A 16,300-nucleotide genomic window follows, 5' to 3' on the forward strand; every position below is an offset into this window, starting at 1 on the left:
CAGTGATCACCATCACAGAGACTACAGAGAACATGACAGTGACCACCATCACAGAGACTACAGAGAACATGATAGTGACCACAATCACAGAGACTACAGAGAACATGATAGTGACCACAATCACAGAAACTCCAGAGAACATGACAGTGATCACCATCACAGAGACTACAGAGAACATGACAGTGATCACCATCACAGAGACTACAGAGAACATGACAGTGATCACCATCACAGAGACTACAGAGAACATGATAGTGACCACAATCACAGAAACTCCAGAGAACATGACAGTGATCACCATCACAGAGACTACAGAGAACATGACAGTGACCACCATCACAGAGACTACAGAGAACATGATAGTGACCACCATCACAGAGACTACAGAGAACATGACAGTGACCACCATCACAGAAACTACAGAGAACATGACAGTGACCACCATCACAGAGACTACAGAGAACATGATAGTGACCACCATCACAGAGACTACAGAGAACATGATAGTGACCACCATCACAGAGACTACAGAGAACATGACAGTGATCACCATCACAGAAACTCCAGAGAACATGACAGTGATCACCATCACAGAGACTACAGAGAACGACAGTGACCACCATCATAGAGACTCCAGAGAACATGATAGTGACCACCATCACAGAGACAACAGAGAACATGATAGTGACCACCATCACAGAGACTACAGAGAACATGACAGTGACCACCATCACAGAGACTACAGAGAACATGACGGTGACCACCATCACAGAAACTCCAGAGAACATGACAGTGATCACTATTACAGAAACTCCAGAGAACATGACAGTGACCACCATCACAGAGACAACAGAGAACATGATAGTGACCACCATCACAGAGACTACAGAGAACATGATAGTGACCACCATCACAGAGACTACAGAGAACATGACAGTGACCACCATCACAGAGACTACAGAGAACATGACAGTGATCACCATCACAGAAACTCCAGAGAACATGACAGTGACCACCATCACAGAGACTACAGAGAACATGACAGTGATCACCATCACAGAAACTCCAGAGAACATGACAGTGACCACCATCACAGAAACTCCAGAGAACATGACAGTGACCACCATCACAGAGACTACAGAGAACATGACAGTGACCACCATCACAGAAACTCCAGAGAACATGACAGTGACCACCATCACAGAAACTCCAGAGAACATGACAGTGACCACCATCACAGAGACTACAGAGAACATGATAGTGATCACCATCACAGAAACTCCAGAGAACATGACAGTGATCACCATCACAGAAACTCCAGAGAACATGACAGTGATCACCATCACAGAGACTACAGAGAACATGACAGTGACCACCATCACAGAGACTACAGAGAACATGATAGTGACCACCATCACAGAGACTACAGAGAACATGACAGTGACCACCATCACAGAGACTACAGAGAACATGATAGTGACCACCATCACAGAGACTACAGAGAACATGACAGTGACCACCATCACAGAGACTACAGAGAACATGATAGTGACCACCATCACAGAAACTCCAGAGAACATGACAGTGACCACCATCACAGAAACTCCAGAGAACATAACAGTGATCACCATCACAGAGACTACAGAGAACATGATAGTGACCACCATCACAGAGACTACAGAGAACATGACAGTGACCACCATCACAGAGACTCCAGAGAACATGACAGTGACCACAATCACAGAAACTCCAGAGAACATGACAGTGATCACCATCACAGAGACTACAGAGAACATGACAGTGACAACCATCACAGAAACTCCAGAGAACATGATAGTGACCACCATCACAGAGACTACAGAGAACATGATAGTGACCACCATCACAGAGACAACAGAGAACATGACAGTGATCACCATCACAGAGACTACAGAGAACATGATAGTGACCACCATCACAGAGACTACAGAGAACATGACAGTGACCACCATCACAGAAACTACAGAGAACATGACAGTGACCACCATCACAGAGACTACAGAGAACATGATAGTGACCACCATCACAGAGACTACAGAGAACATGACAGTGACCACCATCACAGAGACTACAGAGAACATGATAGTGACCACCATCACAGAGACTACAGAGAACATGACAGTGACCACCATCACAGAAACTACAGAGAACATGACAGTGACCACCATCACAGAGACTACAGAGAACATGATAGTGACCACCATCACAGAGACTACAGAGAACATGATAGTGACCACCATCACAGAGACTACAGAGAACATGACAGTGACCACCATCACAGAGACTACAGAGAACATGATAGTGACCACCATCACAGAAACTCCAGAGAACATGACAGTGACCACCATCACAGAAACTCCAGAGAACATAACAGTGATCACCATCACAGAGACTACAGAGAACATGATAGTGACCACCATCACAGAGACTACAGAGAACATGACAGTGACCACCATCACAGAGACTCCAGAGAACATGACAGTGACCACAATCACAGAAACTTCAGAGAACATGACAGTGATCACCATCACAGAGACTACAGAGAACATGACAGTGACAACCATCACAGAAACTCCAGAGAACATGATAGTGACCACCATCACAGAGACTACAGAGAACATGATAGTGACCACCATCACAGAGACAACAGAGAACATGACAGTGATCACCATCACAGAGACTACAGAGAACATGATAGTGACCACCATCACAGAGACTACAGAGAACATGACAGTGACCACCATCACAGAAACTACAGAGAACATGACAGTGACCACCATCACAGAGACTACAGAGAACATGATAGTGACCACCATCACAGAGACTACAGAGAACATGACAGTGACCACCATCACAGAGACTACAGAGAACATGATAGTGACCACCATCACAGAGACTACAGAGAACATGATAGTGACCACCATCACAGAAACTCCAGAGAACATGACAGTGACCACCATCACAGAAACTCCAGAGAACATAACAGTGATCACCATCACAGAGACTACAGAGAACATGACAGTGACCACCATCACAGAGACTCCAGAGAACATGACAGTGACCACAATCACAGAAACTCCAGAGAACATGACAGTGATCACCATCACAGAGACTACAGAGAACATGACAGTGACCACCATCACAGAGACTACAGAGAACATGATAGTGACCACCATCACAGAGACTACAGAGAACATGATAGTGACCACCATCACAGAGACAACAGAGAACATGACAGTGATCACCATCACAGAGACTACAGAGAACATGATAGTGACCACCATCACAGAGACTACAGAGAACATGACAGTGACCACCATCACAGAAACTCCAGAGAACATGACAGTGACCACCATCACAGAGACTACAGAGAACATGACAGTGACCACCATCACAGAAACTCCAGAGAACATGACAGTGACCACCATCACAGAAACTCCAGAGAACATGACAGTGACCACCATCACAGAAACTCCAGAGAACATGACAGTGACCACCATCACAGACTACAGAGAACATGATAGTGACCACAATCACAGAAACTCCAGAGAACATGACAGTGACCACCATCACAGAGACTACAGAGAACATGATAGTGACCACCATCACAGAAACTCCAGAGAACATGACAGTGACCACCATCACAGAGACTACAGAGAACATGACAGTGACCACCATCACAGAAACTCCAGAGAACATGACAGTGATCACCATCACAGAGACTCCAGAGAACATGATAGTGATCACCATCACAGAGACTACAGAGAACATGATAGTGACCACCATCACAGAGACTCCAGAGAACATGACAGTGATCACCATCACAGAGACTACAGAGAACATGACAGTGACCACCATCACAGAGACTACAGAGAACATGATAGTAACCACCATCACAGAGACTACAGAGAACATGATAGTGACCACCATCACAGAGACTACAGAGAACATGACAGTGACCACCATCACAGAAACTCCAGAGAACATGACAGTGACCACCATCACAGAGACTACAGAGAACATGACAGTGACCACCATCACAGAAACTCCAGAGAACATGACAGTGATCACCATCACAGAGACTACAGAGAACATGATAGTAACCACCATCACAGAGACTACAGAGAACATAAACAATGATTGTGGAAAGGATTAGATCTCTGATGCCCAATGAATAGAAGGAGACATCAAATTTCTTCAATGCAATTTCTTATTTTTCGTTTCAGAGTTATCCAACCCCTTCCTTAGGGTCAAATCACATATATGGTGCATACTGTAGTATAGCCTTGTAGCGATATTACAGAGACTACAGAGAACATCTCAGAGAACTTCACAGAGACTACAGAGAACTTCATACTGACTTTTAGATATTTTTTCACTTTCCAAACCCGTGTGAATGAAGCCCGAATACAAAGTCTCCCTTTCATGTATTAGAGTCCTGTACAGTTTCTTACTTTTGCTGTTAATGATCATTATCAGGATAAGAACAGAGTTTGGTAAAGACAAGCCTGTAATTAAGGACAATCCATTTAGTTTTTACCTCCTCCGCGTCTTTATGACATTGTGAAAGATGAGTTAAACTTGGACATCTCAGAATTCCTCAGGAGTTGTGGAGGCTGCAATCACTAAATATGGATCATTGATCCCTACTGCTGACGTGCAGCTCCCTCCTCTGTATCAGGTCTTACCGAGAACCGTGATTATCTCGGAGCGCTCATCACACAGGACATTATTCAGTTCTCCTTAGAAGCAGCTGATTGGCATTGTGCTGATATTTCCAGCTACACGTCTGAACTCTACATTTATCCTCACCGAGTATCAATAGTCAAGTGAACGTCCAAACCAGAGGAAACTTATCAATCAACTATTAAAGCACAAACTATCTGTAGCTGCTACCACCAACCCCAAAGGACCCTGCGCCTACACTGCACCGCTGCTGGCGATCACTAGCAAGCTTCATTACATCAGTCTATAGAGGATTTCCAGAAATCTCATCTACCTGATGATCCAGGGGGACATTCGGCTTTTCCTCTGGAGGATCCTGGGAATATAGAGGACTGGGACTTCTCTCTGGTGGATTTCTCGGACTGGACCCATCTATAGGAAATATACACAGTGACTAAATACATGTGCTGATCAGAGTTATACAGATAAGTCTCCATACAACCATACATAACCGGGTAAGAAGGTAGGGTGCCACTTAGAGTCAGCCTACTGCCAACACTAAAGCGGGCTTTACACGCTACGATATTGTTAACGTATTATCGTCGGGGGTCACGGTGTTTGTGACGCACATCCGGCGACGTTAACGACATCGCAGCATGTGACACGTACGAGCGACCTTAGTCGATCGCAAAAGTGGCCAAAATCGTTCGCCACGCAGAGGTCGTCCTGAATCAAAAAATCGTTAATTGCTTATTAGCGATGTTGTTCGTCGTTCCTGCGGCATCACACATCGCTGTGTGTGACACCGCAGGAGCGACGAACATCTCCTTCCGTCCACCGGCAATGCAGAAGGAAGGAGGTGGGCGGGATGTTTGTCCCGCTCATCTCCGCCCCTCTGCTTCTATTGGCCGGCCGCTTAGTGACACTGCAGTGACGCCGTAGTGACGCCGAACGCAGCTCCCCCTTGAGGGAGGTATTGTTCGGCGGTCATAGCGACATCGCTGCACAGGTATGTGCGTGTGACGCTGCCATAGCGACAATGTTCGCTACGGCAGCGATCACACAATATCGCACGTACGACAGGGGCGGGGACTATCGCGCTCGACATCGCAAGCCGATGCTAGTGATGTCGCAGTGTGTAAAGCCCGCTTAACTCCATAAAGCAGATCAAACCAGGAGGACAAAAGAGTTAAGTGCTTAAATAACTTTTTGTTCTTTATTAGTATTTTAGCAAAAAAGTGATGTCAGGTTTTTTTTATATATATATATATATATATATATATATATATATATATATATATATATATATATATATATATATTTTATATGCAAAAGGTAATGACACACTCACATAAAAACATATAATCTACAGGGACACCAGCAGCTTAGATGAAAAAAGGGGTATACAGCAAATGCACGGTATAATCAGTATGCTAAAAATATATTATCGCACCCCGGATTAATAGCACTCATTACTATAGGATAAAAAGACAAATAGTGTATCAGCATGGAATATCCCCTATTTAGAGTGCAAAAAGAGAAAGGTATGCTGGCATACATGCACAAGTATAGCTCATACAGAGAAAGTGCTTTGTGCTTGGAATTCAGGCCTGTAATGGTGTCCCAGGGAGAAGGGTTCCCCCGTACAACGTACGTTTCACCAGGGGAGTAAGGGTCTCCACATGTGGTTTCTTCAGGGAGGGAGAAAGTAGAAGCACGAAACATGTGGCGAGGCAACGTGGTCCAACTAATACCTTAGCACTAAGTAAGTTGTCTGCTTCCCTCTTTACTTAAATTATTATTTAATCTATTGTATTATATTTCACTAGAGAGGTGATATCTAATTGTATGGCTAGGTGGTGGTATATTTTTTAGCATCACTATTATTGTAATTCTTTGGATTACATAATTTAAATTAAGTGCTGGTATATTTTGTTTTCGGACATGATGGAATGACGACCTTGCTGATGTTGATATAACATTGTTATTGATTTTGTTATTTAATATTTATTGCGTAATAAAATTGGAGCTTTTACACTCAATTTTGAAACTTTGTTTCTTGTTTGGGACCCTAAAATCTTATTTGCTTTTGCAGCTGCTGCCTGATATTGAGTGCTGCTGCTCAGCTTACTTGTACCCAGAAAACCCACTCCAAAATCGTAAAAAAAAAAAAAAACAACAAAAAACTAAACATCTTTGGTATCCTATTGCGAGGTCAGTTTTATCATAAAATATGCACTGTAATAACAATTCCCAAAAAAAATGTCAGAACTGTGGTTTTTTTCACAATTTCTTCACATTTAGATCTCCAGTCCGGCTAAGAGACAACATGGGAATTAAGTACCACAGATAGAAACCTGGGATTTATAATGTAACTGTCCCTCCTCCAGTATAATAATAATAATAATAATAATAATAATAATAATAATAATAATAAACACTTTTAATTACTAATACTCTCAACTGGACTTACTGGAAGAGGAATTCAGAAGAGATCAGCCGGTTTCTGTGCCATAGACGTCTATTCTGTAGGAAAACCAGCAGGACGGAGAAGAACGACACCATAAATACATGGATCTAGGGAAGGCTCTTACCATTAGTTGATTCTGATATCGGATTTTCAAGACCATTTGTCGTTCCACCAGGAGTTTCCTGCAAGGACACCACATTAGAGACCTAAGGAAAAAAGAAGACATTTGAGTTTATCTCATATCCAGGATAAAGGTCAAAAATCCCAAAAATCATGAACCAATTTATCCTCCAAAGAGAATCATCTCATCATTCAAGACGGATTAGAAAGGAGAAAGTTTGGTTTGAGGGAGACCAAATCATTAAAGGGAACCTGTCTGCAGAAATTTTGCACTAAACCTAAAAAAAGATTCCCCTCTGCAGCTCCTGGGCTGCATTCTAGCAAGGTTCCTATTGTTATTGTGCCCCCTTTTAGACCAAAATAAATACTTTATAAAGTGGTACCTTTTTGTATGCTAAGATGGGAAAGAGGTGACGTGGGGTCATCTGGCCAGCGCTTGCGCAGAACGGTGGAGGCAGAGGGGAAAGCGCGGGCACGAGATTATGGGCGGGTACTTGCTGATGAAAATCACAGCGCCGCCCATAATCTCACGCCTGCGCAACACATCACCAGCGGTCACACTGTGCTCAGTGCACAGTCCCGCTAGAGTGGCACGGTGCATGCGCGAGACCTTGGGTGCACTGGGCGGCGTCCTGAGGTATGAAATTGAGCGATGGGGAACGGCGTAAAGCAGCAGGAGGAAGAATAACGGCCACCAGACAGCCCGCCCCCGTGTACAATTAACAAGATTAGCATACAAAAAGGTACCACTTTATAAAGTATTTATTTTGGTCTAAAAGGGGGCACAATAGCAATAGGAACCTTGCTAGAATGCAGCCCAGGAGCTGCAGAGGGGGAATCTTTTAGGTTTAGTGCAAAATTTCTGCTGACAGGTGCCCTTTAAAGTTGCAGTAGTCCAGGCAAGAATGAATGAGAGCGACAGTGAGAGTTTTTGTAGCTTCAAAGGTGAGAAAAGGTTGAATTCTGGAGATATTTTTAAGATGGAGGTGAGTAAGTGATTGGATATCTAATATACAAAGCCAAGTAAGTGTGTGTGTGTGTGTGTGTGTGTGTGTGTGTGTGTGTGTGTGTGTGTGCGCGCGCGTCCGCTAAAGGAATTTGCACCGTCGCATTTACAATCACAAAATTTTGCACAGACGGCCCATGTGACCCAGAGAACGTCATAGACTATGGTATGGGAAAATTTAACCCCGCGCTTTACAGTTACTCTCCAAAATCCTGCCTTTATTAAACTGAATGGAGGTGGGAGCTACTGGCTATTAAAGGGAACCTGTCAACTAGAATATGCGTTCTAACCTATCAGCAGACGCATGTGTGCCCTAATTGCACCTCCCTACCCATCCTTGTGTTGTAAAATTGTATAATATTAAAGTAATAAAAAACGTTTTATTACCTTCATATTTCCTATGTAAATTAGAGAGCTTATGGCCACATGGGCGGCGCCATGCCCTATGGACGTCTGCATACTTTCCGTGGTATGACGCCCCTGTGGGCGTGATACTATAGAGTCACATGAGCGACGTCACCGTCTGAAACTGACAAGGAAAACCCGGAATAGAAGCCTGCCGCAATGGTAAGTATAAATGCGCGCAGGATAGAATGAGCGACGGGGGGGGGTGTCGCTCATGTGACTCCATGGTATCACGCCCGCATGGCCGTGATACCACGTAAAGTATGCAGACGTCCATAGGGCAAGGAGCCGCCCATGTGGCCAGAAGCTCTCTAATTTACATAGGACATATGAAGGTAATAAAACATTTTTTATTACTTTCATAGTATACAATTTTATAACACAGGGATGGGTAGGGAGGTGTAATTAGGGCACACATGCATCTGCCGATAGGTCAGAACACATATTCTAGGTGACAGGTTCCCTTTAATAGCTGTTAGTGGTTGCTATAGGAATAAAATGTTAGTATAAGAAGCTTCTGTGTGAGGTAATGAAGGGAATTTTGTTACTTACCGTAAATTCCTTTTCTTCTAGCTCCAATTGGGAGACCCAGACGATTGGGTGTATAGCTACTGCCTCCGGAGGCCACACAAAGTATTACACTAAAAAGTGTAAGGCCCCTCCCCTTCTGCGTATACACCCCCCGTGGGATCACGGGCTGCTTCAGTTTTAGTGCAAAAGCAAGAAGGAGGAAAGCCAATAACTGGTTAAACAAATTCAATCCGAAGGAACATCGGAGAACTGAAACCAGTCAACATGAACATGTGTACCCGAACAACCAAAACTCCCGAAGGAACAGGGGCGGGTGCTGGGTCTCCCAATTGGAGCTAGAAGAAAAGGAATTTACGGTAAGTAACAAAATTCCCTTCTTCTTCGGCGCTCCATTGGGAGACCCAGACGATTGGGACGTCCAAAAGCAGTCCCTGGGTGGGTAAATTAATACCTCAAGTTTGGACTGTAAAAAACAGCCCTTCCCTACATGGAGGCAACCGCCGCCTGCAGGACACTTCTACTTAGGCTGGCATCCGCCTAAGCGTAGGCATGCACCTGATAACGCTTGGTGAAGGCGTGCAGACTCGCCCAGGTAGCCGCCGGGCACACCTGCTGAGCCGTAGCCTAGTGCCGTAATGCCCAGGACGCACCCACGGCTCTGGTAGAATGGCCCTTCAGCCGTGATGGAACCGGAAGCCCAGCAGAGCGGAAGGCTTCAAGAATTGGTTCCTTGATCCATCGAGCCAGGGTGGATTTGGAAGCCTGCGATCCTTTGCGCTTACCAGCGACAAGGACAAAAGGCGCATCCGAGCGGCGCAGGGGCGCCGTGCGGGAATGTAGATTCTGAGTGCTCTTCACCAGATCCAACAATGCAAATCCATTTCATATCGATGAAATGGATAAGAACAAAAGGAAGGTAAGGAGATATCCTGATTGTAATGAAAAGGGGATACCACCTTAGGGAGAAACTCCGGAATCGGGCGCAGCACTACCTTGTCTTGGTGAAACACCAGGAAGGGAGCTTTGGATGACCGCGCTGCTAGCTCGGACACTCTCCGAAGAGACCCGAAAGGCCACTTTCTGTGAAAGTGGAGAAAGAGAAACATCCCTCAGAGGCCCGCAGGGCGGCTTCTGGAGAGCAATTAGTACCCCGTTCAGATCCCATGGGTCTAACGGCCTCAGTACGGAGGGACAGTGTGACAAACCCTCTGCAGGGACGTGCGTACCTGAGGAAGTCGTGCTAGGCGCTTCTGAAAGAATACAGACAGCGCTGGAACTTGTCCTTTAAGGGAGCCGAGCAACAAACCTGTTTCCCAACCCGATTGCAGGAAAGAAGAAAAGTAGGCAATGCAAATGGCCAGGGAGACACTCCCTGATCAGAGCCCTAAGGTAAGAATATCTTCCACGTACAGTGGTAGATCTTGGCAGACGTCGGCTTCCCAGCCCGTCACATGGTGGCAATGACGTCATGAGATAATCCTGAAGACGCTAGGATCCAGGACTCAATGGCCACCCAGTCAGGTTCAGGGCCGTAGGATTCAGATAGAAAACGGCCCTTGGGACAGTAAGTTTGCCGGTCTGGTAGTGCCCACGGCTGGCCGACTGTGAGATGCCACAGATCCGGGTACCACGACCTCCTCTGCCAGTCTGGGGCGACGAGGATGGCGCGGCGGCAATCGGAGCTGATCTTGCGTAGCACTCTGGGCAACAGTGCCAGAGGGGGAACACATAGGGTCGCTGGAACTGCGACCCATCCTGAACTAAGGCGCCTGCCGCCAGAGCTCGTTGATCGTAAGATCACACCATGAAACTCGTGACCTTGGTGTTTTGCCTAGACGCCAATAGGTCGACGTCCGGCCTCCCCCGAAGGCCCCAGATTTCCTGAAACCCGTCCGGGTGCAGAGACCATTCCCCTGCGTCCATACCCTGGCGACTGAGGAAGTCTGCTTCCCAGTTTTCTACGCCCGGGATGTGAACTGTGGATATGGTGGATGCTCTGTCTTCCACCCACATCAGAGTCCGCCGGACTTCTTGGGAGGCTTGCCAATTGCGTATTCTACCGCTGTGGAGTTGTCCGACTGAACTCGGATTTGTTTGCATTGCAGCCGCTGCTGGAAGGCTTGCAGGGCAAGAGAACGTTGATCTGAAGGGTGGACTCCTGCTGAGTCCACGTACCCTGAGCCCTGTGGTGGAGAAAGACTATTCTCCACCCTGACAGACTCACGTCTGTCGTGACCACCGTCCAGGATGGGGGTAGGAAGGACCTTCCTTTTGACAATGAGGTGGGAAGAAGTCACCACTGAAGGGAGTCCTTGACCGTCTGAGACAGGGAGACGTTACTGTCTAGGGACGTCGACTTCCCATCGCCTTGGCGGAGAATGTCCCATTGAAGTGGACGCAGATGAAACTGCGCGAAAGGGACTGCCTCCATTGCTGCTACCATCTTCGCTAGGAAGTGCATGAGGCGTCTTAAGGGGTGTGAGTGGCCTTGAAGGAGAGACTGCACCCCCGTATGTAGTGAACGCTGTTTGTCCAGCGGAAGCTTCACTATCGCTGAGAGCGTATAGAACTCTATGCCAAGATATGTCAGTGATTGGGTCGGTGTCAGATTTAACTTTGAAAAGTTGATGATCCACCCGAAACTCTGGAGAGTCTCCAGTGCAACGTTCAGGCTGCGTTGGCATGCCTCTGAGAGGGTGCGTTGACAAGTAGATCGTCCAAGTAAGGGATCACAGAGTGACCCTGAGAGTGCAGGACTGCTACCACTGCAGCCATGACCTTTGGTGAAAACCCGTGGGGGTGTCGCCAGACCTAAGGGCAGGTCTACTAACTGAAGATGCTCGTTTTCTATAACGAATCGCAGCAAACGCTGGTGCTCTGGAGCAATCGGCACGTGGAGATAAGCATTCTGATGTCTCTTGATGCTAGGAAATCTCCTTGAGACCTTGAGGCAATGACGGAGCGGAGGGTTCCATCCGGAACCGCCTGGTTTACACTGCTTTTTTAGCAGTTTTAGGTCTAGAACGGAACGGAAGAGCCGGCCTTTTTTGGCACCACAACCAGATTGGAGTAAAAACCGTGATCTTGTTCCTGAATAGGAACAGGGATTAACACTACTTCTGCCTGCAGAAGAGCATCGGCTCGGTCGAGAGGTGGGGGAAGTTCTGAAGAATCGAGCCGGAGGACGAGAACAAAACTCTATCCTGTACATGTGAGACAAACTGTGTCTCACCCACCGGTCTTTGACCTGTGGCAGCTAAATGCCGCCAAGCGGGAGAGTCTGCCACCGACCGCGGATGCGGAGAGAGAGAGAGGGCTGAAAGTCATGAGGAAACCGCCTTGGTAGCGGTTCCTCCGGCTGCCTTCTTTGGGCGTGATTGAGCCCGCCAGGAACCTGAGCCCCTCTGAGCCTTTTGAGTCCTTATGGACGAGGAAAAACTGGGACCTGCCCGAGCCTGGAAAGGACCGAAACCTCGACTGTCCTTTCCTCTGTTGGGTTTTGTTTGATCTGGGCTGGTGTAAGGAAGAATCCTTACCCTTGGACTGTTTAATGATTTCATCCAATCGCTCACCAAACGGTCTGACACCAGATAATGGCAAACTGGTTAAACACTTTTTGGCAGCAGAATCTGCCTTCCATTCCCTTAACCACAAGGCTCTGCGTAAAAACCACGGAGTTGGCGGACGCCACTGACGTACGGCTCGTAGAGTCCAGGACAGCATTAATAGCGTAAGTCGCAATGTAAACATATGCGAGGTTAAGGACGCCATCTGCGGCACAGATGTACGTGTGACGGTGTCCACCTGTGCAAGACCAGCTGAAATAGCTTGGAGCGCCCATACGGCTGCGAATGTCGGAGCAAACGACATGCCGATAGCTTCATAGACAGATTTCAACCAGATGTCCATCTGTCTGACAATGGCATCTTTAAGTGAAGTCCCATCTTCCAATGCAACTATGGAGGATGGCGCGGCGGAGAAAAACTTGTCTGGACAAGCGTAGCGTTTCTGGACTGCTCCTCTGAGTCAGAGAGGCCCAAAGAGTACTGAATTTACGCTTGGGATACCTGAAATGGAATTTCTCCTGCTGAAGCTGCCTCCTCCACTGGAGGGGCTGAGGGAGAAATAGCCACCAGTGTATTGATGGGCGCTATGAGACCATTCACCATGGCGTCCCATTAGGAGCATCCAGAATGAAAGCGGTCTCAGGATCAGAAACCTGACCAGCTACCTCATCATACAGAGAACCTCTCGCTGAGACCCTGACCAGTGTGTGAAGTCGAGGGTCTCTCCTAGCGAGCTCGCTTAGGCTGTTTGGGACTGTCGTCCGTGTCAGAGCCTTCAGTCTGGGATGTATGGGACCCCCTTGGAGCACGGATCAGTTCCAACTGAGGGAGACCGGGGAGCCTTGATTCAACAATGCCCATGGTCTGAGTCACCGCCCTGGACTGCAAAGTTGTTAGCATTTTGTTCCCAAGACATTTTATCAGCAAAAAAAAAACTGCAAACTCTGTCCTCTGGACAGTTTCACAGGTGGCCCTCTCTGGGCCACCACTAGCCGAGACTCTACCCATTAGGGGTTAGTGGAACCTGCCGATAAAACAGCCTCACGTGCGGTACAGACAGCATAGAATGCCTGTGCCTTGGCCCCCTTGCTCTATGCTGACGACATGCTGTTGTCTCCTCAGAGCTATCTAGGGGTATATCGCCAAGAAGTGACCTACAGCCACAAGTCTCAGCCGCGCCGCAGCCTCCAGCGCGGCAGTTTCCCACAGATAAACTCACTCAGCTAAGCTGCAGTGAGTATAGTCCAAGCGCGCAGCGCTGTTGTCCTCGGCGCACTAACACGCCCAGCAATGCTGGCGTGTGTCTGTGTATGGTCTTGCAAATATAAGCACAAGAATAAAGTACACAAAAAAACACTGTGGCAATAGTGGGGTCAGCACCCAAGGTGCTGCTTACCGCCCGCATAAGCGGGTAAGTGGTCGCCAGAATCCCTTTGCTGGGTCTCCCAGAGCCTGTGTCCGTTCTCCAGCTTAGATTGCCTGCAGGAATGGCTGCCGGCGTCCTGTGAAGAGGGGCGGGCCGTGAGGCGTGCCCCAGACAAGAGCGGGAAACTGGCGTCCCCCTGTGCCGTGAGAGGGCTGGAGTATGTAAATAAGACTCCAGCCCTCGGCGCTGATCATTGTACAGCGTCTCGCCCCTTCCCTGACTGACAGGGCTGGGGGCGGGAACGAAACGTAACTAGGCCGCAGAAGCCGGGGACTAGATTTATAAGCGCTGCCGCCGTAAAAGCGCGGCAGCGCGAAGTCCCCGGCGCACTACAAGTCTCAGCCGCGCCGCAGCTCCAGCAGCGGCTGGCGCGGTAGTCCCCGACACATAAACTCACTCAGCTAAGCTGCAGTGAGTAAAGCCCAAGCGCGCAGCGCTACTGTCCCCGGCGCACTAACACACCCAGCAACGCTGGAGTGTGTCTGTGCATAGACTGTACGGGGACACAGAGTACCTTAACGTTGCAGGGCCTGTCCCTGACGATACTCCGCTCCATTCCAGCAGGATCTCCGGGTCTGTGGATGGAGCCCGGCCTCAGAGCCTGGAGGCCGGTAAGATCCCACTTCACCAGAGCCCTTCAGGGGGATGGGGAAGGAAAACAGCATGTGGGCTCCAGCCTCCGTACCCGCAATGGGTACCTCAACCTTAACAAACACCCGACAAAAGTGGGGTGAGAAGGGAGCATGCTGGGGGCCCTAGTATGGGCCCTCTTTTCTTCCATCCGACATAGTCAGCAGCTGCTGCTGACTAAAACAGTGGAGCTATGCGTGGATGTCTGACCTCCTTCGCACAAAGCATAAAACTGAAGCAGCCCGTGATCCCACGGGGGGTGTATAGCCAGAAGGGGAGGGGCCTTACACTTTTTAGTGTAATACTTTGTGTGGCCTCCGGAGGCAGTAGCTATACACCCAATCGTCTGGGTCTCCCAATGGAGCGCCGAAGAAAAGATGTTTGTGGTGAGAAGGATAGAGACAGCTGGGCAAAGAGACAGCCCGGGCAGAGAGACAGCCCTGGCAAAGAGACAGCCCGGGCAAAGAGACAGCCCGGGCAAAGAGACAGCCCGGGCAAAGAGACAGCCCGGGCAAAGAGACAGCCCGGGAACGACACAGATGGGGAAAGAGAGAGACACACACATAGAGACAGACACAGAGATAGAGAGAGAGACAGAGACACAGAGATGGAGACAGATAGACTGATACAAATACAGACAGAGAGATAGAAACAGACAGACAGAGACATAGACAAAGAAAGACACAGACAGAAAGACAGACAGACAGCGACACACAGACAGAGACTGGGAGAGAGACAGCTACTATCCCGGTAATGCCCGGGTACTACAGCTAGTAGGGAATAAAAGAAAATTCTGTGTCAAATATGACCCCAAAACAGCGAGCGTGCTGCAGGAGAGTTATGGTTGTACATTTATCCTCACTGAGTATCAATAACAAAGTTGATACTGGAGGCAATTTATCAACGTATTAAAGCAAACAATATTTATAGCGGCTACCAACCCCAGCGAACCCTGCACCTACACTCCACCGCTGCTGGCAATCACTAGAAAGCTTCATTACATCAGTCTATAGAGGATTTCCAGAAATCCCATCTACCTGATGATCCAGGGGGACATTCGGCTTTTCTTCTGGAGGGTCCTGGGAATATAGAGGACTGGGACTTCTCTCTGGTGGATTTCTCGGACTGGACCCATCTATAGGAAATATACACAGTAACTGAATACATCGTCTACATGTGATGATCAGATGATGGGGGGTCCAGGTGACCTCAGACCCGGCCTCTCCTCTATAATCAGGACGGTCTCCTCTTACCCGGGGATGTGAGGGGCTGGAGATTCTCCATCATGACGTCCTTGTACAGATCCTTGTGTCCTTCTAGATACTCCCACTCCTCCATGGAGAAATAGACGGTGACGTCCTGACACCTTATAGGAACCTGACACATACAATGATCCGCCATTAGCAGACCCCTCCCCCGGTGTTATTATATAATGTCCCAGC

At 47.9% G+C, this 16,300-nt stretch overlaps 1 protein-coding gene across 2 annotated transcripts in view; it reads right to left on the minus strand.

Moving 5' to 3' along the window:
- Positions 1 to 16,300, minus strand: part of LOC142292353 (uncharacterized) — a 102,108-nt gene that overhangs the window by 15,836 nt on the left and 69,972 nt on the right. For both annotated transcript variants that reach the window (XM_075337668.1, XM_075337667.1), the window contains exons 4-7: positions 16,112 to 16,235; positions 15,896 to 15,993; positions 7,299 to 7,380; positions 5,039 to 5,136 (exon numbers count right to left, since the gene is read on the minus strand). In XM_075337668.1, the coding sequence (XP_075193783.1) occupies positions 5,039 to 5,136; positions 7,299 to 7,380; positions 15,896 to 15,993; positions 16,112 to 16,235 (402 nt within the window). The remainder of the gene's footprint in view (positions 1 to 5,038; positions 5,137 to 7,298; positions 7,381 to 15,895; positions 15,994 to 16,111; positions 16,236 to 16,300) is intronic.

The sequence above is a fragment of the Anomaloglossus baeobatrachus genome, chromosome 2 (assembly GCF_048569485.1).
Source record: "Anomaloglossus baeobatrachus isolate aAnoBae1 chromosome 2, aAnoBae1.hap1, whole genome shotgun sequence".
Taxonomy (NCBI): domain Eukaryota; kingdom Metazoa; phylum Chordata; class Amphibia; order Anura; family Aromobatidae; genus Anomaloglossus; species Anomaloglossus baeobatrachus.